Source organism: Monodelphis domestica, chromosome 2, assembly GCF_027887165.1.
Source record: "Monodelphis domestica isolate mMonDom1 chromosome 2, mMonDom1.pri, whole genome shotgun sequence".
Taxonomy (NCBI): domain Eukaryota; kingdom Metazoa; phylum Chordata; class Mammalia; order Didelphimorphia; family Didelphidae; genus Monodelphis; species Monodelphis domestica.
The window spans coordinates 152,299,177-152,326,756 of NC_077228.1; the positions used below are offsets into that span (position 1 = coordinate 152,299,177).

The 27,580-nt window shown below is 35.2% G+C and overlaps 1 protein-coding gene across 2 annotated transcripts in view; it reads right to left on the reverse strand.

Annotated features, from left to right (window-relative positions):
• The window catches only part of EDARADD (EDAR associated via death domain), an 81,950-nt gene that overhangs the window by 41,756 nt on the left and 12,614 nt on the right, over nt 1-27,580 (reverse strand). For both annotated transcript variants that reach the window (XM_007481578.3, XM_007481577.3), the window contains exons 2-4: nt 20,178-20,236; nt 15,709-15,748; nt 9,235-9,293 (exon numbers count right to left, since the gene is read on the reverse strand). In XM_007481578.3, the coding sequence (XP_007481640.1) occupies nt 9,235-9,293; nt 15,709-15,748; nt 20,178-20,236 (158 nt within the window). The remainder of the gene's footprint in view (nt 1-9,234; nt 9,294-15,708; nt 15,749-20,177; nt 20,237-27,580) is intronic.

Below are 27,580 nucleotides of genomic sequence, written 5' to 3' on the forward strand. Positions count from 1 at the left end.
TTCCCCCTTACTGTTTGGTAAATGTATTATTATCTTTCAGGGTAGTGTTTTTCAATCTAATTTACGTTGGTAAAATGATGAATATCATATACCTAATTGTAACTTAATTGCACTGTGGTAGAAACTTAACCCTAAAGAGAGAGAACATAGTGTTATGGGTGTAAGTCCTGACTCTGACATATACTAGTTGTGTGAGAAGCCCAAGAAGTCATTTAACTTACAGGTTGCCAGGCAATACTAATTGCAGACAGGTGTGATTCTTTATTGGTAAGGTAGTGACATCAGAAGATACCAGAAGCTGCCTATAGCTACTGAAATCACAGGTCTATTAAAAAAATAAACCTTGAATAATATTGAAAAATCACTTACAGCTAACTAAATAAACAATACAGTCTTGACTTTTAAAGGAATGTGGTTTGCTGCAAGAAATTTGAAGAATTTTTGTAAAAGAGACAAGAAAAATTCATATTTGATGTTCAGTATGCTAGTTCAAACTCAACCAAGACAGTAGTCAATCAGAAATACATTCTTGTTCAAGGATGAATAAATGAATGAATAAAGGTTAATGCTGGGAACTGTTATAATAGAAGAAAGCAGAGGTTTATCTGTCTTCCTAGATTCACATGAATCTATGTAACAGAACTTTTTGATAAAGGGGCTATCCCCCCGCCCTGGGTTATGATTTGATTCAGGAAAATGAAGTAGATAAGGACAGGAAGAATATGACCTTTAGTATCCATCAGATTTCTTCTTATCTTATCTCTTACTTGAGAGGAATCCTTATAGGACAGCCACCTTTATGGATAGTCACTTAATCTTGCTAGGTCTCAATTTCCTTAAATGTAAAATTGGATGACATAATCTCTATGATCCCTTGCTGCCTGAAATCCTCTGAACCTAAGAGCCTCCAAGGCACATCAATCCAAGACTTGTTGTTACTAGATAGCTTGAATATTAAGGAGGGTATAGGAAGATAGGAAAAAATATTCAAAAATATAGGCTAGGATTAAGAAATGAAAGAACTCAAAGGCTTAAAAGACTCAAAAGACTCATTTACATGTCATTGATACTGTCTTCAAGAAGTATGCAAAAGGTTCTGACCCTAATTGGGCATAGAATAGTATTTTTTTTAAATAGTAGCTATATCTTAAAAACAGGAAACTGTTAATGATGTGGAAGTAATTTTTGAATCAGCAATCAATGTAGTCACATTAATTTTTTTAAGTTAGCAATCAACTCTCAAGTGGCAGAAAAGATAATATGGGAATACATGATGTGCAGTTATAGCTTCTCCAATATGATCTATTCAAATAAGCAATGGCTCTGAAAAATGAGCAACAAATAAAGGTAAAGATGTTGACCCCCCACTTATCACCATGTCATACAAAAGATTAATCCACTGAAGAAAACAAGTACTACATTGGCATGTCAAAGGAATCCAGAAACTGCTCTTGTGAGCAAATAGTTGCTGTCCTTGACAGGCAACAAGATTTGTAGCAAAAGTAATCATTTTAAAGTATCAACTTATCTCAAAACATTATAGGAAAATATGCCAAAAGACCATTAATTATATCACTTCAGAAGATGGCAAAAAGCAATAGAAGGGAAAAGCCATTTGCAGAAAGTTTGGAATGAGACCCAACTAAGTCCAATCAGATGAAAATGAAAGAGGATAACAAATAGACAGCAAATGGAACAGTTTTACCATCACGTTTATAACAATCTATTCTCATCATCAATGATAATATGTTATATAGGTCAGGTATGAGTAAGTGAATATAGTATTTCAAGAAGATGTAGTTAGGAGAATAAGCTGGACCAGGGCAAAAATAGGTAAAAGAAATCCATTCTGGGCCCAAGGGATTTTGGAAGAAATGAGGAATCAAAATTTGAAATCTCAAAGAGCGAAAAGAATATACATTATCAAATGAAAGGGGGAAAATTCAGGAGTGGTATTATTTTCAAAAAATGTTACTAAGAGAACATTAATAACTAACAATCTATATGCCTACTTAAAAAAGAACATTCTAGTAATTTTCAAATAAAGTGGAAGTTTGCATTTTCATGTCACATTGAGTTTTAGCACATTTCGATCCAAGGAAAAAGAAAACTGAAATATAGTCATGAACGTGAGGTTACATATACAAGGTGTCCCAAAAGTGTAAAAAAGTAGCAGTATTAAGCTACTAAAAACTTAAAAGTTTAAAAACTAAAGTTTTAAGTTTTAGTAGCTAAAAAACACACTCAGACTTTGGGGATACCTTGTATTATACTTTGCCTTGTTATATCTGCTTGTGGTTGTTTGATAAAAGGTAACTTGAGGGTGTGGAAGAGAGAAATTGGGAAAGCATGCAAAAGACAGAAGCAGTGGAGGCTGATGACCTGTCAGTCAAACAAATGTTCTGATTTGGAATGTTACTGGGAAAACAGTGGGAGGCAAAACCAACTGTTGGCTGGACTTTGTTTCCCTTGTGGCCTTGAAGGAAGGAAGAAGGCTATTTTCTCTGGTGATTAAGAAGCAGAAGAAAGAAGGGCAAAAGTCCAGATATCTCTCTGACTTGCTCTGTTGATGATAGTGACTGAACTTCCAGACCTATCAGACATTTCTCTCAATTTGAACTATATTCCAAAATCCTCCAATCTAAGAATCACTGTAGTATTAGGGAAATCCCCAACCCTCTTACCTCCATTCTCTATCCTTTCCTGTTTTCCCCAAATAAGCCCTTTACTTAAGATAAAGAAGAGAAAGAGTATTTCATATGAACATCATAAACTCACCCTGAGTGATTTAGAAGAAGAAAGAAGAAAAAGAAGGAAGGGGGAGGGAAGGAAAGGGAGGCTGAAGAGAGTGAGGAAATGGGAGGAAGGGAGGGTAGACAGAAGAAAGAAGATAACTGCCTGATCTGTTAGTTATGAATTACCAATCAATATAATCCCTTATTATAATTTATTACAATTTGGCACCCAGACTGACTGAACTTCACAATCCTAAAACAACAGCAAAGATGTTCAAACAAGTGATCTGTGGGGTAGTTGTGTTGGCAGCTATTACAGGCTATTGGATTTATACTATCTTATATATCAAAATGACTAACATGATAGTATATTCAGTGGAATACATTATCAATACCACTATGTTTATACTACAGTTGCCATTCCAAAAAGAAACCATTCTCTGGCAAATTTTGACACAGATCTACATCATTTCCATGGCTGCAATACAGACACTGACCTATCTTAAGAACATTTACAGATTTGTGACTCCTAGAAAGACAGCACAGATAATAGTAGTGGCTACAAACCTAGAGACTCTTGTTAAGAACATGTTTGAAGAATTCCTCAAGGCAAAAGGGCTAGATCAGGTTAAGGATAAGGGAAATGGTCAGGCAGATAGTGCACCCAAAGAGAAAGACAGAAAGGCCAAGAAAGCAAAGTCTAATGCACAGGGAAATGACAGTAACAAGGACATTAAGACAAATAGTGACACTGAGAACATTTTTCCACTCAAAGATGTTACCAAGATATCAAGTACAGCTGGTGTGTTACATTCAAAGGTTCATAGACAATTGAAGAAACGGTTCCCAAAATTTATCAACCAGCCAGCAGTTGGCTTTACCTCCAACTGTTTTCCTGATAACATTCCAAATCAGAACATTCATTTGACTGACAGGTCATCAGCCTCCAGTGCTTCTGTCTTTTGCATGCTTTTCCAATTTCTCTCTTCCATAAGGGTAAACCAAATCCATCAAATGATTAATTGTTACAGGAAAGAAGATATTAAAGTTTTGAAGTATGTTTGTTTAATTTCAAAATCTTAAAATAACATTAGATCTAAACTTTGTTTTAAAAAGCTGTTAAACACTAAGCCAGCTAAATAAAGATTTAAACACAATTAATATAGAAAATACTTCCTCTTTATGCTCAATCTTACATACCTATTAGAGGAAAGGGGGAAGAAAGATAACATTTTGAGCAGCACATATGATTAACTCCATCAATCACTATAAAATACACAGTTAATAAGCGTCCGAGGTCAGATTTGAACTCAGGAAGATGAGCCTTCCTAACACAAGGTCCAACACTATCCACAGCAATGCCACCTAGTATTAATAATTGCTCTTAAAAACCTTCATTTTTCACTAGAGTAAAATAGTCCAAATGCATGAGCTACTCTTTCCCCAGGATTAGCATTATTAAGCTGTAATCAAATTATTATAATTATGAAATACTTCATTAAATTCTGAGTTAGGGCATGAATGATGAATATTGCTGCTATGTGTACTTTCCTCTCATCTGACATCTTCTCCAGATCCTACATCTTCCTTCTAGTGAGTAATGGTGGCATGATCAGGAATTTAATTTCTCTCTTTCCTCTTCCCATATAGTCCCATGAACTTAAGCTTACTTTTAAATGCAAGTTAAAAGAATAATTTATAAACATATGTAAAATGAACAAGCAGGCTTTAGAAAATGTTATTGTACACCAGAGCAGGTCTTCACAGTTATATACTGACTAAACAGAGATCATTTGATTAACCATACAATATTTTTAATGATTCAAAGCTATCATTTGAAAATGATTCTTCTTTTTAAAACTAACATTTCTTAGTGATACTATACACCTACAAACCATGGAATACCAAAATCTCCAAAGAATGGGAACTATGGGTGAACCAAAGGCCAATGGAATGATAAATGGTGGTAAGTGTAGCACAATATCAATGAAGACTTGACCACAAGAAGTGGTATATAAGATGTATCCCAGGACATATATATTCAGAAAAGGAAATAGGCTTGTCTGGCAGGACCTCCAAAGCTAGAATGAGCAATGAAAATTAATAGAACAAAAAGGGTTTGCTCAGAGAGGTTGGGTATGATAGATAGATCAAAGGAGGTATCAGAATACTATTTAGGGGAGACAGGATAAATTTATTAAATGATGGGGGAAAAAAGCCATAACAATTGATTTTCCTTTTACTTCTGCTCCTTCTATCAAGAATACCAATCTTGACACTAAAAAGTTTAGAACAAGGGTACTTAAAGGGTACTGAAACCCAGAATTAGTGAGAAGGTTGTTATACAGCACTTAGTTATCTTCAGTGAGTTCAAGATACTAAGCCTCGATGAGATGCATTCAATGATATTGAGCCTGGAGACATGTTCTTTTAGGGATCTTTTTTTAAAAACCATGGAGAATAACAGCTGACATTTTTAGGGTGTTTTAAGGTTTGCAAAGTGTTTTTACATATATTACCTTATTTGATTCTCATGATGATTCTTCAAGGCAGGCTCTATTATTATCCACATTTTACAGATGGGGAAACTGGGGATCAGAGAGGTTAATTTCTCTCTCAAGAAGTTCAGTATCTGGCTCAGTCTTCCTCCGTACCCCAACTCCTGGTCTCACTTGAGAGAACTTGAATATATATATATATATATTGATGTCCTCTCTAATACTTGCTCCTCCAAATTAAATTTCTGTAGCTTCCAACTTCTGTAGCCTAGTCTCATAGTCTACCTTAGCCATACACAAGGATGGTCATATCCTTGCTTGCACTACCACTTGTTTCACTTTAATGACCCCAACTCTGAAATCCTTTATCAGATCACAACTTCTTTTCAGGCTGCTATTCCTTATATCTTGCCCCTACTAAACCCATTCTTTTACTGGGATCCCTAATCGTTACACCCACCAGTACCTATCCCAGGCTACCATCCCTGATCTAACTTCCTTTTCCTCCATTTCCAGATTCCTCCCTATAATACAACACTCTGAAGTTCTCTACTTTTTAAATCCCACACTACCCTTCCTCCCTTCTCATTGATATTCAACCATACCAAACCCCAACCCCAATTTATTCCCATTCTCCATCTCTTCTATTTCTAATCACATGCAGTTGAAAAGAGCTAGAGGAAATCATGAGACTGAGCCAATTGAATCTCGAAACCTTTGCATTGGCTGACTCTTATGCCTCATATATGCGACCTCCTGACTTCCACCCCCCTAGAATCTCTTATTGGTTTCCTTTGTAATCTCATATATTTTATTTTATGCATTCCACAACATTATTCCAAGAAGTCCATAGGCTTCACCAGACAGCCAAAAGGGTTCATGGCCCAAAGAGAGCGAAAAAATATCTCTTGTAGAGGAATCCCTATTAAGGCACAGGCTGAATTAAATGACTTCTGAAGTCTCTTCTGACTCTGTCAGTGGATTTATTTTTCAACTTAATTATACCAACCCATGTACTCAAGACATATAAGGAATACAGGTATACTCTAAAGGTGTCTGAAGAATTCTAATATCAATTGTAAGACATGAGAGACACTGGCAAAGGACCATCCAGCATGGCATGCCTGAAAGGTGCTGTGTGCTCTATGAACAAAGTAAAACCATAGTAATTCACAAGAAATGTGAGATGTGAAAATTTAGAGCAATTTCTACTCCAAATGTTTATATGAACAATTTGGGCTCAATCTGTAAGAGAGGCTTCTGAGCTAATATTGTTCTGATTAGCTATGGTCAGAATACCTTACACTTATCTCAACACCATGATGTCTCTTCAAGTATGAAGGACAACCACCAATTGCTCTTATGCATTTTTGTAGCATGGAAATGACTCTGGACTCTCAAAGGTTATGACAGCAGAGTATAAAACTATGATATCTGGCAGGTTTCACCAAGTTGGAAAATTGACCCTCAGGAAATTGAGGGGATTAAAACAGAAAGTGATAGTGGGAACTGAGTGAACTACACTGATTCCATCTTGTGATTCAATTCTGGAACTAGCTCAGTTCCCTTTCATTTAATTATGGGTCTGGTCCAATTTCTGTCTTGTGAGAAAACTTTATTCATTGTCCTGAAGCTAAATTCAAGCCAAGTATGATGTCTACCTTTTTTAGTTGCCATCTAAAATTTAAAATTTGTCTATTATCAAAATTACTCTTTGACTTCAGGCCAAAATTCTTCTAACAAGGTGAATTTCCTTTTGAGTATAGTTCTATGCTTTCAAAACAACAACAATAACTCACATTTTTATAGTGTGTTAAGGTTTACAAAATACTTTACTTTGCAAATAGAATATAGGCTCCCAAAGTCAGGGACTGACTCATTTACATTTTGGTGTCCCCAGAATATTGAACATTGTAGGTACTGAGTAAATCCTTGATAGATTGAGAGATTGACTAAAGTAAAAAGCAATAACCTTGAGATGTCATTGGTTCAAGTTTTCAAAAATGGTTTATTTTTCTTTTTATTCCATCTCATGTTGTTTTTTTAATGGGTCAGGGCAAGTTTAAGAAAGAAGAGAAAAGACCACAAAGATGTGGTCTGAAGATTCTACTTAACTGCAATAGAGATAGAGTTTAACTGTAAGTGGGATACAGTGTCCCATTCCACAACTAATGTACAGTCTCTTTTTATTACTGAGGTACTTTATCTGACTGAGAATATCACAATTTAATAATAAAGATTTATTACAGACTAATTTTTTAAGAGCAAGACTAAACAAACCTACAAATTTGTCTTGTTAAAAATTTACTTTGTGTTTATGGAAGGTGCAGGACAGAACCAGCATACCTTGAGGCAAGACATGCTGTTGGAAATATTTAATACTCTAAATATAGTTTTAGCACATGCTAGTTATTGCACAATTTTACTAATGAGTTTTAAGTTACTGAAAAGGGATGGACAACCCAACTGTGATGAGGTGCTGAGACACCAATGTGAAATCCCTAAACCAAATCATTTCTCTCCATTTCACAAAGTTACAGTAAAGAAAGACTATTCCTTTTCTTAAATTATCTCCTTTACCAAATTGAAATTCTAGGACCTTTTAAGAACTTTTGAAAAGAAAAAGCATTTACCGTTCAACAGAGTAGCTTCTGGTAAAAAGTTATGTAAGTTAAGTCATGTGCCAAGGCAAAAAAGAACCCAAACCAGAAACAAAAAACAAAACCTCACCCCTGAGATTTTGCTTCCTTGTTTGATAACAACTTTAGAGGTTTCTTTGAAAAACAAATCCTGATAAAAAAGACAGAATCTGTCCTTCAAGGCTGATCTTACAAAGAATGATATAAACAAGCAAAAAATTAAAATCTCACTCTTTGGTTACCAAATGAACTTCTTAGTATCAAGTTTCCCCCCCTCCCCACAGATTAAACATTTTAAAATGCTTACCCCAATGGTATTTTGATTCACAAAAGGAATGAATTCTTGCCATTCAATAAGTCCCACTTGAACTTCTTTTAAGTCTACAATAATAACATTTTCCCCCCTCTGTGACTAGACCAAGATTTCAACTGTAGGGGGAACTCCAGGTTAAGAAACTCTTTCTACCAATTTAGATAAGCATCAGATAAGTGACTAATCATCTTAGAGATGCCTACAGGCATGGAGGAATGAAATTACTTGCTGTATCTAATGTGAAACTGGAACTCTGGTCCTCCTGATTTTGAAGCCAGCTGCTGCCTAGTACTCCAGGCAGCTTTACCAAGGTTTAAAAAAAATAATCAAAAAACCTTGAAAATTTTATTTATATTTTCCTTATTGGTTGTCTTTGGTTTTCCATTTTTCATGTGCCATCTGCTTATTTTATTAATCATAGTGAAACTCTAGTTCCTAGAATTGAGTGCTGTAAATAATTACATTGATTTTAGCTAGACCAAAACCATAAGCAAAACACCACCATACTTTCTCTTCCCCTCACACTAAACATAAGATGAAGGAAAGAAACTATCATTTTTAACTTACAGAGCATGAATCACTTACCCTCATCAGACAAATAGGCATTTCAAAATCCAGATTATAAATTTTTAGACACCACAATGATTAAAAGAAATGCAAATTGTAGAGATGGATGATTTTATTGGGATGCATACAAAAACTCATTCCAAAATCACCATCCTATTAATATTTGTCTGGAATGTCTGTTCTCATTGTCTATCCATTGCTTCTAATGAAAATTATCATAAACTTCTAGTTAGTTTAAACGTACCCTTTTCTAATATAATTGAATTTATTTTGCTGCAAGAATTTTCATTCTTTAATTACTTTTTTACTTTTCCAAGTATTTATTTCTATTTTCTCTTTTGAATGGTCATTTCTTCATTTAGTTCATTTATTTAAAAGGACACCCAAGGAAAAACAAAACCTCCTTAGATGAGACAAAATCTTGATGCATTACAAAAGTGGATGGTTTTCTAAAAAATATAGTTTTAAAGTATTTTCCTTACCTGATGCATTATGTCAGAACTTGGTGGAACTTTCAGTGTAATTGAATTATATTCTTTATCTAAAAAAAGACAAAACACAAAACTTGTCATAAAGAAAATGAAAATAACTGACATATACATTCATCCTTTCTACAAATGATGTTCTCAATGTGCTTGGTCATTTGCTTGCCAAACATTCTGTTCAAATAAATGGTACTGTGAAATGAGCAGAACCAAAAGAACATCGTACACAGAAAGTGTACATGGTGGAATAATCCAACGTAATGGAGTTTACTACTAGTAGAAATGTGATGATCCAGGACAATCCTGAGGGATTTATGAGAAAGTATGCTATACACATCCAGAAAAAGAACTGTGGAAGTAGAAATCCAGAAGAAAACATGATTTTTCACTTGTTTATATGGGTATGTGATTTGCGGTTTTGGTTTTAAAAGATTGTTCTATTGCAAAAATGAATAATATGAAAATAGTTATCAGGTGGTAACATTTGTATAACCCAGTGGAATTGCTTGTCGGCTCTGGGAGGGAGTAGAGAAGAGAGAAGGGAAAGAAATGAATCATATAAACATGGAAAAAATATTTTTAAAAATTAAAATAAAAAACTGTTCATGCTATAGAGTACATTCAGACTTGGCTTCTTTCGGTCTTACTCCCTAAAATCAAAGCAATATAGTTTCTGTTCTGTTGTGGTTTCCTTCTGAATGTTTAAAAGAGATAGAAAGGAATGGGGGGCAGGGCAGGTTAGTTTATAATAGCTTCCAAAAACTGCTTCAAGTTTACATGTTCATTATTGTTTTTTTGCCACCCGTGACTTCATTTTACAGCTTCCAACCTGTCATAAAAATCCCATGGTGTATGTATTATAACTGATAACATCAATCAAAAATTAGAATGAGGTTCAGCCAGCTTTTTAGCTTGAGTTATATAAGTCAAAGACAATGTTTTCCTGCCACACCATGTGACTGAAGCTGAGTGTATATCCCATTTTTGCTTTTTTAAAAAGCCGGGAAATACAAAGCAGACATATGAATTCTTTACACATAACATTTTCCAAAAAAAGGAAAGCCATTTGACAATTAGACCTTTCACATTAAAGGTTAGTCTTATTTGTTTAAAAAGAAAAAAGCTAGGAATAGGCATTGTGGTTTTTATATTCTCTTCCATTCTCATCAATCTTTGAACCAAGCTAACAGGAAGCATCTCCTAGCATCTCCCCTGTACCAATTTCAAAAGGTCCAGGATATGGGACTTAAACTTTGCTGGCATTCTCACAATAGTTGACACTGTAATTGCCACAAATCCATATATTTTCTGTTCATTTTCCTAAATTCCTAGATCAATCTTTACAATAGTTTGAGTATGATAGTGTTTATTTAAATAAGGAATTTGAAGTACTGTACTTCACATCGATTCCTGTTGTTCATCTCTCCCTGCCTCCCTCCCATCTCCACTGCCCCACATCTCCACTGCTCAAAAAATCCTAAAAAAGAAATAGAGGAGTGATTCAAATGTGATTCCTACTGTGTCATTCTGCCTTTTAAGACTGTTTCTAATCAATATGATTTGACTTAAAAGTTGGCACTAAAGTTAAAGAAGTCAATGTCTGGGTGAGAAAGAGTGTTCATGGAAAGGGTTAGGGGGTCCATGTGAATTCAGAGTGCTCATTCTAAGACTGTAGTAGTAAAGGGCAAGTATTATTGTCAGACACAAATGTAGAATTATAGAGTACACCATCTTTGTAAGAATTCATTTGAGGACAGGTAGGTATGGTAGTGAATAAAGGAGTGTTTTTTTAAACAGTATTTTTTAGAAGCCAAGGAAAAAAATCAAAAGATTATGGTCTATATAGGTGTGATTTTTTTAATATTTAAAAAATACTGTTGCAATAAACATAGTATTGTGAAAGTGGAAGAATAAATTTGGAATCACGAGTTCAAATATTGCCTTAGATACTTTCTAGCTATACAGCCTTGAGTAAGTCACTTAAACTTCAGTTTTGGTTTCCTCATCTGTAAAATGGGGGTAATAATAGTGCCTACCTCCCAGGATTATTGTGAGGTAATTTTAAATGCACTATAAATTCATCTAGAGACCTGGCATCAAGACAAATTTTTAGTGAGTGCTATAAAACTATGGCAAGGGTACAGGTTAGGCAGTAATTTGTTAGGGAAGTGGAGGTCATAAAATGTTTAATAATGTGGTTGGGCATAACTGAAAGTAGCACTTATCTATGCACCTCTATCACTACTAGGATTGTGGGGCTCAGAAAAGAGGCTTCACCAACATCATGAGATCTATTGTTTTGAAAAAGGTTTCCATTTATTAAACCAGTGATTGAAGATTGTCTATCAGATGCCATGAAAATGGGAAATATGGAAATCAGTTATTCCCATGAAATGTTGGTAAAAGTGCCATATAAATTAAGCCCCTGATCTTTTGCTCCAAACTACAGTATGGTGCCCATACAAAGCTTTCATATGCTTTATAGAAAATGTTAACAGATAAGTCTGAAAAATTTCTGCATTTGTTCAATGGCAGTGACAAAACTGTAAAGATGGACTAAGAAGACTTTTCATCTCATTAGAGATGCTGATCTCTGAAAGTGTATCAGATCTATTTTTGACATATATAGTAAAATCATATTAACTTGAAGCCCTCTAATTTGGGCTGGCCCACAGGCTATCTTTGTATTATCTATGGGAACAAGGTGTGTTAGGTAAATTAGCCAACATTACACCAGGTATGTTTAACCAACCTCTAACAGAAAACTCTTAAAGAAGTTTGTTATTTTAACTATATACAAAAATATATATGGTTACAAATTACTCATCTATTAAATCAGGCAGGCCCAAAGAAATCTCTATTTTGTTAGAACATAGTGTGTTAGGATTTGCCAGAGCTTGTGACTCACTGACATACTCTTTGAGAACACTGAGTCATCTCCATACCTCAATGAGACATGGGAATATGTGAGGATGAATTTAGTAAAGGTGAAAATAATTAACCCTTATTTAAAACAAACAAACAGACAACTACAGGGGGCAGCTTTGTGGCTCAGTGGATTGAGAGCCAGGCTTAGAGAAGGAGGTCCTAGGTTCAAGTCTATCATTAGATACTCACTAGCTGTGTGACCTTGGACAAGTCACTTAATCCCCATTGCCTAACCCTTACTATTTTTCTGCCTTGGAACCAATGCACAGTATTGATTCTACGATGAAAGATAAGGGATTAAAACATTTTTAAACCCTACATATATACATATATATTACTAATTCAGTTATATAGACCCTTCTTTATATAATACAATTATTATGAATTAGCAAAATTTGATTCTTAACAGGAAATAAAAAGACTTATTGGTTTGATTTGTATAATAATTATAAGGGCCAATTCAAAACTCTTTTCATCAAATGCAAAATTGAAACAAGTGGTGGTAACTTGCAAAATTCATTGCTTTTATAAAGTGATTTTTAAAGGACATAAATCATAAAATCTCTTCAAATCAAATAGGTAAGTTAAGCAAAAGTTCCAACATAATCTTTCCATAGTGATGCATACCACTCTAGCTGTGAATCATTTATAAATCTCAAATTCTAAGAGAATCTAGAATTTGCATTTAAACATGCTAAACAACAAGCTTTATTCTTCAAAACAGGAAATCTTTACATTTGATACAATATCTTTCGAAGAGTCAAACCATGACTTTGCATGATAAGATCTATACTTACAGCTTTGGTTTTTTCTTGGCCAACTCTGTTTTCAATTTGTATCTCTGATACTTGACTTTTGCCACTTTACAATGAAACCTCTGATTATTTTCTCTTGTCATGTGTCTTGATCTCTTCCTTGATTTTTATTTTTATAGCACTCCTAATTTCCTTAAATCCATTAAGTCTCTAGGCTTGTGAGGCTAACTCTGATAAACCCAATTTTGTACCATCAATTGCTTTACTGAAATAAGCATTTGGCTACCTAGTCATCAGGGTAAGACTACTTCCTTGAAGCTTGGCTGGGAAATAGCTATTATGCCAGAGTATGGAGAAAAGTATGGAGGGGGGGGGGGAACAATAGGGCAGACATGAAAAATGATCTAATTATTTTTGAAAATTAAAAACTTCTTTGAAATGAATCACCTATATGAACCTATCTTTCTCCTTAGTTAGATATGTATTTACAATAAGAGATGGGATCATATATAAAGTAGGTGTATGTGTGTGAGAGAGAGAAGAGAGAGATTGAGAGAAAGTATGTGTGTTTGAGAGAAAAAGAGAGGGGGAGAGAGGGAGAGAGAAAGAGAGGGAAGGAGAGGCAGGTAGAGAAAGGGAGAGAGAGAGAAGGGTGGGAGATGGCACTCAGGCCATTTAGCAGTTTGTAGGTAAATGGTTGTGTGTTTAAATAGCTGCTTTTCTTATCATAGAAAAATGAAGCCAGAAGATACTTTAAGGATCATTTGGTTTAACATTCTTATTTTGAGGGTGTTTTCATATTTTTCTTGAGTGGTCCTACAAAATGTAATTATTCACCAAAGGAGGAGTGGGGCAAAGGTCTCTAAGTAGTTTGGAAAATCTGACCCCTCTGGAAAAATTCTCTTAAATACAATGGGCAGGGCTTACCTTGGGCACTCCTAGACTTCCCTTTCTATCACTCTGTTTTCTCCTGGGTGCCCCATCTTTTAATTTCTTTCCAGTTCAAGAACTCAGTTCTCACATCTTCTTTGCCTTTTCACTAGTATAAAAACCTAGCAATATGTTCCTTTACCTTAAGCAAATAGTCATAAATTACTTTTCCCAGGGTTCTTAGTAAGTTAAGGGATGAGGAAGCAATGGAGGTGGAGAATAGGAATGAATCTATAATTAAGGAGTAGAGTATATAGATGTGGTGTCTCCTAAAGTCTTTTTTTTTTTTGGCACAGTCAGAAAAATATTCTGTTCAAAATACAGATCTCAAAATGTACTAAGACTTTTGGGAGACTTTGTATATGCTTTGTTTTTATCAGATTAGAGGGGAAAGTTTCTCAGAGGCTTTTACAGTTAGTTTATACAGCCAGTTTCTACTTTGCCTGTACTTAAAGTTAACCCAGAAAGTACCTCCCAGTCCTCCAAAGAGGCAGCATTGATATCATTTGCCCATGTGTGAAAACTGTTGGGGAAACCCAAGTTTGGTGGGAATTCCCATTGTTTCCATGGTGGTAATGGAACCTAAAATTACCCACTTGGGTAGTACTGAGAGAGGAGAGAAAGGTTTTCTAGCTCTGCCATTTAAATGGCTGATATCTGCAGCTCTACCTGACTGCAGGGAGTTTACTTGTCTCCTCCTCTTTCCCATCCCATCTTATTCCTCCCCCCAAGGGGGAGACCTCAGAAGGAAAGCAAAATTTTTGACTTGGCAATGGCGTCAGGTTCAAATGTTCTATATACATGTTCAGGCCTGTGATCTCACAATTGCCTGACTTGCTTCAATGACAAAATCTAACTCTGAAAGCTGCCCGGCAGTGTAAGCAATAGAAGTACAGACTGTGTGATTTCAGTGGGCTATGCTATGCCTTGGCATTGGATGTTGAGAGGGTTCAGGTATCTAAACCCCTTCATTAGCTTTAAATGTGCATGTGGAACATTTTAGAGTGGGACACAAATGGGACACAAACAGAATGTTTTTGGTTAAATTTTGATGAAGACAAAATAGGAAATTTTTAGAGATTCTCACAAAATCCATTTTAGGGACATTCATATAACAAGTCAAATGTCAAATTATTTATATATAAACATATGCATATATATAATAAGGTTACATATTTTATGTATGTATGTATATGTTTATAAATTGATGCCACTATATTTTGGGATGTCTAGACCATTCATTTTATTAGTATGAGCAACTATTGATGAGAAAACTCCTTTACCAAAGTAGATTCATACTTTCTGTTCAAGAGTTGCCTAAGCCATGAGGGTGGTGAGGCAGCAAAGTGGATAGAGCACTGGGTCTAGAGTCCCAAAGATTTGGGTTCAAGCCCAGCCTCAAACACATACTAGAGGTGTAACCCTGGGCAAGTCATTAATGCCTGCTTGTCTTAGTTTCCTCATCTGTCAAAAGAAAGGGAAAGGAAATGGCAAACCACTTCAGTATCTTTTCCAAGAAAATCCTAAATGGAGTCATAAAAAGTCAGACATGACTGAAACAAAACAACACTAACCAGTCACTGGAAAGATCAAAAGGCATGCCTAGAGTCACTCAGTCAGTGTGAATCACAGGTAAGTTTTGAATCCAACTCTTCCTGGCTCTGAGGCTAGCACTCTATCCATTACACCATGCAACTGCTTGTCAAATGAGATACATAATTATTCATCACATAGTTTTAAATTATGAAAAAAAAAGAATTGTATCTTGGCTGACCTATGATTCAAAGTTGCTTTATCATTTAACCAAACAGTTAAATAAAAATTGCTACATTAAAATGAAAAGAGCTATTGTACATACCTTTAGGGAGACCTGTATCTTGAACAGGATATTTTTCTGACTGTATAAACAAACAAAAAAGAGGAAGAAAAGTTATATCGATATGAAGGTATTCATTAATGAGATTGGATTAAGGTAAACTGGAATGATCTTCTATGGGGAACAAATATTCAATTATAATATTTCAAGAATTTTGCTTAGGGATTTACCGATAGTATTGGTTTATTTATTACTATCAATCCCATTTTATAGATGATGAAATTAAGGCTCAGACAAACCATCTAATCTGTCTAATGTGACAAGGAATCAAATTGGTAGAACAAGAGCTCCTAATTCCTAGCTTTGACTCTGACCACTAACCCACACTTGCTCTCTTCTACATAGTATGGTTCTCCATATCTTACTTCCTATATTTTAAGTATCCACATCTCATTTGAAAGGTACTTGCTTTCATATTAGATTGCAATTATAAATTTCTCCATTATTTAAATAGATTTTAAAAAAATAAATAGGGTGGTACCCTGGAAAGAACATACACAGAATACACAGTCAAGATGACCTAGATTCAAATTCTGCTTCTGAGGCTTACTCTCTTTGTGACCCCAGACAATGTACTTAAACTCCCTGGACCTCAGTTTCCTCAACTGCAAAATGGGAGGACTAGACTTCTGAGACCTCTCCTAGGTCTGTATCTATATTATGATCCTCGTTTGAAGTAGACTGAATTTAGAGTAAAAGAATTCTAATCTTGGCTCTGTCACTTACCTATTCATGTAATGTGGACATACAAATGATTCTAGAGTTATAGGGAGCCAGTGGAATTTATTGTGTTATGGGACTGACATAATTGAATTTGTGCTTTAGGAAAATTATTTTGAAAGTTCTGGGAATCATGGATTGAAGGTGGGAGTGAATTGAGGCAAGGAGAGCAATTACTTGCAATAGTGTGGTATACAAGGATGATCATTAAATCAATTGGAGCTGATGACAGCATTAAGCAAAAGAGCATAGAGAGGAAAGATGAGGGCCTCGAGGAACATCCATAGTCAGAGAGCGTGATAAAGATGATAAACCAACAAAGGAAACTGAGGAATGGTCAGAGAGATAGGCAGAAAAATAAGAGAGAACACTGAAATGAAAACTCAGAGTGGAGAGAGTATGTAGGAGGAAAGGGTCACCAACAGTGTCAAATGCTGCAGAGTGTTCAGGAAGAATGAAGACCAAAAAACCAAAACCCAAAACAGATGATTAGGCTTGGTAATTAAGAGATCACTGGTAACTTGAGAAAAGCAGCTTCAGTTGAGTGATAAAGTCAGAAACCAAACTGAAGAAGATGTAGAAGAGGAGAGGGAGTAGACATTAAGTAATTTAATTTCTCTGGGATGGAGCTTTCTCATCAGCAAAATAAAAGGTTTGGACTAGATGACCTCTAAGGCTTGATCATCTAAGGATGGTCTCCCCACTATTAACCTATGATGCTATGACTTCCATCTCATGATTTCTGAATACTATTCATTCCATATTGAATAAACATTTGAATGCTTATTCTATATATTCATAGCATCCCAAAGGAGAGATAAAGAAGTTTCTATCTAATTGGATAAAGATTTATAATTAGCTTTTAATTATCAGTGCCAGCAGAAGGAAGTTATAAAAATAATTATTAAAATAACATATTTCCTTAGCAACTCATTTTATAGCACTTTAAGAGTTATGAAGTATTTTCCGCACTACCATCTTGTAAGGTAGATGGTCAGAATATTGTAATTCCAACTGAGAAAATGAGACTCTGATAGGTTAAGTGATTTGTCCAAGGTCACATATTAAGTAAATATGGCAGATGGAACTCAAATTCTGGTCTTTTGATTCTTGGACTTGTGCTCCTATAATCACTACTCATTCCATTAAAAACCACTTATATTTATCACTAGGGCAAATTTTTATATTTATATTTGAAATTTACTTTTCTTCCACACACTGGATTCCATAGTCTAAAAACATTCCTTAGTGGCTAATTTCCTGGTATTTTGTCAGTCTATTCTTAGCTAGGACAATCTTCAAGTATAATGGAAACTTTTCCAGTATGAGAAGTTGCAAAAATTTAGGCTTTTTTTGGGTAGCCCACAAGAACCCAGGGTCATCTCCTAGAAAAGCTAGACATAATTGAAACAACTCAATAACAAATGAACTTTCTAGACAGAAAGATTAGGGAGGGGCAGAGGGTTGTAAAGTTGAAATAAATCAAACAGTAGGTATAGAATGAGTAAGAGTAGGAGAGAGGGGGGGCAGCTAGGTAGCTCAGTGGATTGAGAGCCAGGCCTAGAGATGGGAGGTCCTAGGTTCAAAATTGGCCTCAGACACTTCCCAGCTGTGTGACCCTGGGCAAGTCACTTGACCCCCACTGCCTAGCCCTTACCTCTCTTCTGCCTTAGAGCCAATACACAGTATTGACTCCAAGATGGAAGGTAAGGGTTTTTAAAAAATAAAAAAAAAATTTTTTTAAATAAAAATTATTCCCAGGTAAAAATTATATCTCAGCTCCTCCCTTCTCTCCTGACACAAACAATCCATAATTGATAAGCCTTAAACATGGAAAGGTCCTTAAAACACATTCTGAATCATCAAGGACAAATAAAATGGTGTTTTATTTAGTTTAGTGGTAAGAATATTTTATAGCATAATCAATTTTGAAAATTGGCAAGCCATGTGTGGCATATGGTAAACTTGAAATGACCATGTATTTAATTAAACAGAATATCCTATTCTTTAACTAATGCTAATATTTGCTGCATATTATTTTCACATTAGAAATAAATTACCTTTTTTGAAGGCATTTGGTATATAACATTTTTCATGTCCATGTAGTAAAGAAAGTGTAGTACAGTCAAAAAGCATTAGATTTGGAGTAAAAGGGCACGTAATTCAAATTTCCCATCTTCCATATATTAGCTGTGTGACCTTGGGCAAGTTGCTTAACTTTTTGGAGTCTTAATTTCCTTCCTCATTTGTAAAAACAGAGATAATTACACTAAGGCTACTTACTTCACCATGTTGTTAGGATCAAATTAGATAATTTATGTTAAAAAACAAAGCAAAGCCCTTCTTACAATAAATCAATCAATCAACACACATCAAGTGCTTTCTATGTGCCAGGTACTATACTAAATGCCAGGGGATACAAAGGCAAAACTGAAATTGTTTCTGTCCTCAAAGAGTTTATACTCTAATGAGAGAGTATGTACATAAATATTTCTGCTGACCCTTCATTTTCAATGCCAAATTAGAGATAGTAACAGTATTATTATCCAAATATTAAAATGTGGATTCAGCAATAAAAAGTTATTTGGGGGGCAGTGAAGAGTGAGGATTAGAAATAGGATGTCCTGGGTTCAAATTTGGCCTCAGTTATTTCCGAATTGTATGACCCTGGACAAATCACTTAAAATGGATTGCTTAGCCATTATTGCTCTTCTGCCTTGAAACCAATACTTAGTATAGGTTCTAAAACAGAAGGTAGTTGTTTTCTTCCAACATCTCTAGGAAAAAAACAGTTCAGTATTTATAAGATAGGAGTTGGTTGAATAAATCAATCAGTTTGCACCACTCCATTCAGTGAAAACTCCAAAGCATATGCTATAGAAGTCATAAGCAAAATTTAATTAAAAAAAAAAACATAACGAGGGCAGGATGAGTAGGGACTTTAACAGGCACCAACTTGGGAAAGGTGAATTTCTTCCTTGATTTGAAGTGGACTGAAGACTTCTGTCCTCATGCCTAATGTTCCTCTACTGCTTTTTGCCTCTGTATAGGCTGGCGAAGAAGGCAGGAGGGAGGTCTTGGACTAGCAAAGTTAGGGAGAAGAGGAGAGGGATATGCTGTCTCTACTTGTCTCACAGATATATTTATAGCTGAACTCCTCAGGCACATTTTCCTTCTCCTTCAAAATGCTTGAGTTCACAAATCTTATTCTCTAGGGTAAAAGTTCTTAACCCGAGGTCTGTAAAGCTGTTTAAAATAAAAATAAAATTTCAATATAATTGGTTTCTTTTGTAATCCTATGGTTTTTTAACCTAATATATTTAAAAACATTATTTGAAGAAGAGGTCATAAGCTTTGCAGGACTTCTAAAGGGACCAAGACAAAAAATGGTTACTAACCACTAGTCTAAGGGCTTATTATAGCTATTCTTTCTCCTCCTATTCAAATGAATTTGCCTTAGGCAACAGGATTCCTAGATATTGCTTTGTTTTATACAGCTCTGTTTATAAGTTTGTATGTATATATAATTACACACACTATAGTTGATCATTTCCTGCATTTGGGATTAGTTCTATTTTAGGTGCTGGGGAGGGTGGATGTCTACTATCTGACAAATCATATTCTATTTGATAAGATATTGATGTCAGGAAAACATCATTTTAAGGTTTCTGATAATGATGAGCCAGTTGAAATCAAATGACATTTCTATTTAAACAGAAATCACAACATACCATTTTAAAAGATAAAGTGCTAGGATCTGTATCTTCTACTGGTTCTCTTGTAGCATGATCTGTAAAAATAAATAAGTATAATGAAATTCACTTTCTGATAATGATTTTCAAGTTAATATAGGACTTGAGTCACACTTTTAAAAAACACATGATTTTATTTTCCATCTGAGAGGCAGCATGGTATAGTATATAAATAAAGCCTGAAAGACCTGGGTTCATTTCTTGATTCTCACAAGTACAAGTTCTGTGAGCTGAGACAAGTCATTCAACTTCTAAGGGCTCAAGCTATACATTGAAGAGAAGTTGTTAACCTAAACTGGTAGAGGGAACTTCCTCACCCAGAAATTTCCTATACTGATGAAATCACAGGTCGGGTCCCTCTTCCATTTCTCCCAAGACAAGAAGAAATGGGCTTAAAATTAAATGAAACACTATTTTAATGGAAATTTATTCTTTCCTTTTATTCAATTTTATAAGGCCATCTATATTTTATAATTTTATAATGCCAATTATAATTTTATAATGTCATTCCTCCTAGAACAACTAACTGAAGCCAGTTTCCTGACTAAAATTTGGCTCATGGAATTATATTATTAAGGAAAGACTTTTTACATTCCTGAGATATGAGGCCAAAAGAGAGGAAAAAAGAAATATAGCATCTTCAAAATTTTTAAGCCCTCCCAAGAGGATTGAGCTAATTTTATTTATGGAAGAATATCTCTTACACTGAATTTATGCTTAACTTTGTAAATCTCTTCCTCTCAATTAGCCCATTGTGACCTCTTTAAAATATGGCCTTGGATTTTGCAAACTCGATATTTTAAATTGTAACTTAGTCTGTATACTAATTTGGCTAAAGAAGCAAAAAAGACAATGAATCTATTTGATTATCAAGTGTGATCTTTATGAATATAAAAATTGTTATATGTTAAAAAAAAAGTCTCATAATTTTCTCTAAAAAGGCTTTGTCAGAAACTCAGTTTTGATTCAGAGCTATTTTTCTACCTCCTGAACCAGTTCTTGTGAATAATAAAACTTGGGTTTTTAATCTCTATAAGTTTTACATTGTGATAGATTTAGTTAACAGCAACAATTTAGAGAAATTAGAGAAATTTCCCATAACACACTGTTAGGGTAGATAAAATCAGTTTTAGGACAGATTACTGATAAAAGCCTATAAGACTATAGATAATCAAATATAACCATATATTTTTATATCTATCTATCTATCTATCTATCTATCTATCTATCTATCTATCTATCTATCTTTCTATCTTTCTATCTGTTGCTCTTTGAAGTCAGATTGCCTACTTGATATGGATTTAAATTCTGATAAATGTGATTTGGGGCAGCTAGGTGATATAGTGGTTAGAGAACTGGGCCTGGAGTCAGAAAGACTTGAGTTCAAATTTGAGCTCAGATACTTAGTAATTGTGTAACCTTAGGCAAGTCATTAACCCTGCTTGCTTCAGTTTTCTCATCTGTAAAATAAGCTATAGGAGGAAATGTCAAACCATTCCAGTATCTTTGCCAAGAAAAATCCAAATGGGTTCAGAAAGAGTTGGACACAACTGAATTGATTGAACAACAGCAACAAAATGTGAGTTTGCTCTCAACTGTGAGTTTGCCTCCTTATTCTAAATCCATCTTACTTTCTCTGTAACAACCTTTCAGCATTCAAAAATATTCATTGATATGCAATGTGAATAGGATTTGTATTTCAAACTCTTGCAAATTCAAAAGAATATATTATCTTTCCTTAAGAAGTTTTCGATTCAATTAATTTCACACATATTTATTAAGTGCCTACTAGGTGCCAGAGACACAATGCTAGGAGCTAGTGGTAGTAAGATGAAAAATACTATGATTTTTTTCCCTTGAAGGAACTTACAATCCAATAGGGTGTGAAGAAGATGACTCAAAGAACTTGTATGATAAAAGATAAAATGTAATAAGGACAAATGAAGGATCTAGAGACAGTTAGAAATTTGAGGTTGTAGCAGATTGGCTAACATGACAGTAACGGAAAGTAATGAATGCTGGAGAGGATGTTGCAAAGTTGGGACATTAATGCATTGCTGGTGGAGTTGTGAATTGATCCAAACATTCTGAAGGGCAATTTGGAACTATACCCAAAGGATGCTATAAGACTGTCTGCCCTTTGATCCAACCATAGCACTGCTGGGTTTGTACCCCAAAGAGACAATAAGGAAAAAGACATGTACAAGAATATTCATAGCTGCACTCTTTGTGGTAGCAAAAAAAAAAAATTGGAAATGGATGAACAAATTGTTGTATATGTTGGTGATGGAATACTATTGTGCTCAAAGGAATTTTGATTTTTTCCCAGGGTATTACACGTGTCCTTGATCAGAACCCATTTCCATGTTGTTGGTGTTTGCATTAGGATGTTCATTTAGTCTATATCCCCAATCATATCCCCCTCGACCCATGTAATCAAGCAGTTGTTTTACTTCTGTGTTTCTACTCCCACATTTTTCCTCTGGATGTGGGTAGTGGTTTTTCTCCTAGATTTCTCCCAAGTTGTTCAGGATCACTGCATTGCCACTAATGGAGAAATCCATTACATTTGATTGTACTGCAGTGCATCCGTCTCTGTGTCCAATGTTCTCCTGGTTCTCCTCCTTTCACTCTGCATCAATTCCTGAAGGTTGTTCTAGTTCACATGGAATTCCTCCACTTTATTATTCCTTTGAGCACAATAGTATTCCATCACCAACATATACCACAATTTGTTCAGCCATTCTCCAATTGAAGGGCATCTCCTCATTTTCTAATTTTTTGCCACCACAAAGAGTGCAGCTATGAATATTCTTGTACATATATTTTTCCTTATTATCTCTTTGGGGTACAAAACCAACAGTGCTATGGCTGGATCAAAGGGCAGACAGTCTTTTAGTGCCCTTTGGGCATAGTTCCAAATTGCCCTCCAGAATGGCAACCTGACTTCTGAACACACTGCACAACTGAAATCATTCCCTCCTGTGTTGACAAGTTGACAATGATCCTGAAATTATTAAGTTCACCTGCCTTTTTTCAGTTCTCATCCTCCTTAACCTCACTGCAGCTTTTGCTACAATTGGCCACACTCTACTCTTAACATTCTCTTCCTCCCTTGATCTCTTCATCTTCTTCTCAAACCTTTTTATCTATACCTTCTCAATCTTCTTTGAAGGATCATTATCTCACCCTTATGTTCTTAGCATTAATCTTCCCCAGGATCTCCCAGGAGTCCACTTTTCTTCCTTTGTTCTCTTACCCAGGCTTCTGGTTATCCATATCTACCTTCAAAATACAAAAACTCTGGTTCTCTGCCTTTAAATCCAACCCCCCCCCCTCTGAGTATTCATGCTCACTTCCTCTCAATTTTCTTTGAGTCTACTTATTTGTGTATATTATATCCCTCCAAGAGAATCTAAGTTCCTTGAGGGCAATATTTATAATTGTATTTTCAGCCTTGAAAACAGTAGGCACTTCAGCATTCTCTTAATTTGTTAAATTTAGCTACTAAAGATTTCATAAGGGGTAGAGGGGAGGACTGTGTATTGATATAGTCAGATAGACCATATGTTCAGACACATTGGGTACATCAATAGATGATAATGCACAAAGACAATTGTCATTCTCGGTAACCGAGAGACTACCACTAACTAACTAATCAGACATATACTGAGAGATGCAAAAATATTTTACTGGGTGATTTAAAATTATTATTTTTGTTTGTTTTCTCTTCCATTATGTTGTGTTTTTCTTTAATATATTTGTTATGACAATAGAGAGAAAGTAATGAGATGGACAGAATGTCAAGACATATAAACACAAAGCAAAATTATGACATAATCCAAGTTTGTGTTTGAGCTTGATCCTGCTTTTCCATTATAATCCTATATCTCTTTTGTTCTTTATGGCTAAACTCTTTGAAAAGGGAGCATGCAATAGGTGCCTCCACTTTCATCTCACTTTCTTCTTGATCTCTTACAATCTGATTTCTGAGTTTATCCCACAAAACTGTTCTCTCCAAAGTTAGAGATGATTTTCTTAGTTGACAAATCCAATGGCTTTTTCTTAATCCTCATTCTCCTTGACCTCTCTGCAGCCTTTGCCACTGTTTATCAACCTCTTCTATCCTTGAAACTCTTCTCTTTCCAATCTATCTGACCTCTCCTCATTCTCCTTTGCTGGATTTTGATTTTGATTTAGATTTAGATTTAGAACATACACCCCAACCATAAGTGTCCCACAAAATGACATCCTGGATCCTCTTCCCTTCTCCTTTTACACTACTTCACTTGATGATCTCATCACCTCCCATGAATTTAATTACCATCTTTATGCTCCTCTGCTAATCTCAAATCGTCCTATCTTGCCCCCAATTTTTCTGCTGATCTCCAATCTGTCATCTTCAACTTACTTTCAGATATTTTACACTCTATGTTAACTAGATAGCTTAAACTCAACATGTTCAAAATGAAAACCATTAATTCCCTCTCTAAAACCTCTACTCCTCTTACCTTCTCTACTATTATAGATGGCAACATCACCCTCTCAGTCCCTCAAGCTTGAAACCTAGGAACCATCCTTGACTCCTCACTGTCTTTTGCACCTATCACCCCATATACAATCTGTTACCAAGGTCTGTTGATCTCATTCTTGCAACATCTCTCAAATAAGCCTCTTCCTCTCCTCTGATACTGCTAACTCTCTGGTACAAGCTCTCATCACCTCATGTCTGGGCACCGACTGATGGGTCTGCCTTGCCTCATCTCTACCCATTCCAAATCCATCTTCCATCAACTGCCAAAGTGATTTTCCTAAAGCTTAGGTCTAACTGTCATTTTTCTACTAAATAAATTCCTGTGGTTCCCTATCACCTCCAAGATCAAATCCAAAATCCTGTTTGTCATTCAAAGCACTTAGTTACCTATCCTCCACCTACTTTTCCAGTATTCTTATATCATATTCTTGATCATTTATTCTTCCATTCAGTAATATTGGCCTCTTTTCTGTTCCGCCATAAAATATATTTCATCTCTCAACACTGGGTATTTTCTCTGACTGTCCACCTAGCCTGGAATGCTCTCCTTCCTTGTCTCTGTCTACTGGCTTCCCTTAAATCCCAACTTAAACCCCAAATCCCTTTCCTATTCCCACTTTTTACCTTCCCTATTATTTCCTCTTTAATTTGTATATATTTGTATTATATATATTTGTATTGTATATGTAAATATAAATATATATATATATGTTGCCTCCCCCAATTACATTGTAAACTCTTTGAGGTCAGAAACTGTCTTTTGACTCTTTTTGCATATCCAAGTTTATCACAGGGTCTGGCACATAGTAGGCACTTAAATATTTATTGATTTTGTTTGGGTTTCAAACCTCCTTGGACTTGGTTCTTTCCAATTAATACTTGTTGGAAAGAAAATACCTTCTTCACCCAAATCAGAGACAAAATACTCTTATAATCAATTTCTTACTCTCCTATCAAAATTTATTAGTAGAGGCTTCATCTGTTTACATTAAAAGAATATTTCAACATAATTTATTTCCCTTATAATATATACATATATATACATATATGTATTTATTTTGTGCATTTAAAAACATTTTGAGAAGGGAGTCCATAGACTTCATCAGACTGCCAAGGGGGATCCTTGACACACAAAAAAAGGTTAAGAACCATGTTCTAACATATAAATGACTGGTGATAACTTAAACTACTACCTCTTTCAGGGTTACGTTATTTTAATAGGAAATCAATACTTAAAGCTATAAGAATATAGTTTTAAGAGTAAAAAGTTAGGAATTCCTTAATTTTAGGAAGAATGTTCAGTGCAGGGAGGGCATGAGTGCCTTCTTGGTGCATAAAATTGTATGAATTGGGCAATTTTCTCTTCTTCCTAAGCATGAAGCCAATTCTGCATTTCAGGAGGAAAAAAAAAAAGAGTACTGGCTATGTGTGAGGTGAGAAGGAGCTATGATAGAAGAAGAGAAATGGTAAAGAGAGAAGAATGAATTTTGGAAGTGAAAAAAGTAAACACAAAAAGCAGCAATTGGCATTTCACCTTTGCAGGCCCAAGAGAATAATAATAAGGTGAAAGTGGGCCATGGGGAAGAATATAATTCTTTATCTTAAAGAATACTAAATTCTAGCATCAGGACATGAAGGTTTGGGGGCTGGATATGTTACTGATGGGACAGAGGCTTTGTGAGAAGGACACAGAGGTTATAACTTTAGTCTTTTGAGGCCCCTGGCTATTGAAGAAGGGAAATTTGAATGCAGGGGCATCCCCAGAAAAATTCAATCCTTGCTTTCTTGTGCTTAGCTCCATGACTAGGGAAACTGAGCTTTCAGTTCCTTAGGACTATGTGTCTGCTTAGTCACTTCTCTGAGTTTCAGTTTCCTTTCTATAATATGAATGATTTGGATTATGCCTTTCTATTCAGTTAAAGATAAGAAAAAACTCACAATTTTATGGTTGCTATTACACAAACACTTTTGATTCATAAATTACTATTTGCGGGGGCAGCTGGGTGGCTTAGTGGATTGAGAGTCAGGCCTAGAGATGGGAGGTCTTAGGTTCAAATCAGGCCTCAGACACTTCCCAGCTGTGTGACCCTGGGCAAGTCACTTAACCCCCATTGCCTAGCCCTTACCACTCTTCTGCCTTGGAGCCAATACACAGTATTGGCTCCAAGACAGAAGGTAAGGGTTCAAAAAAAATAAATTGCTATTTGACCTTTAAAGAATATATCAGCATATTATGAGACACTGACATTAGGTGAACCTGACACTAATTTCCACTGATAGGAATTGAGAGAGATACAAAATTTGTATAATATATAGTCCCAACCCTCATTGAGCTAATGGCTTAATGAGGAACATGTATAATAATAATAAAAAACATTACATCATAACTACATTTGAGAGATATAAAACAAAGGACTATGTGAGTTACAAGGAGGATGGCTGCTATCAAAAGGGGATATCAGCAAACACTTCATGAAGATGGAATTTGAACTGGATTTTAAATGATAGAAAGTCATCAGGTAATGATGGGAAGGAAAAGTTTTCCAGTAACAAAAAAACAGCTTGAGAGAAAGCATAGGAATTGGAAAGTGTGAGGCACAGTCCAAGATGGCTAGGCTTAAGACTGTGCCTGAAAATAAGATGAACTAAGAAATAAGACTGGAAAAATAGAGTGGCTCCAGATGGATTGTATAAGGCCTTGAATACCATAAAGAGGAAATGGAACTATACTCTCACTGCAGTAGAGAGCCACTAAATATGTTCAGGTTAGGATTAAATAGTCAGAAGTCTGTATAAGGAAGATATCTGGAATTATTATGAAGAATGAGTAAAGGGCAAAAGAGTGGAA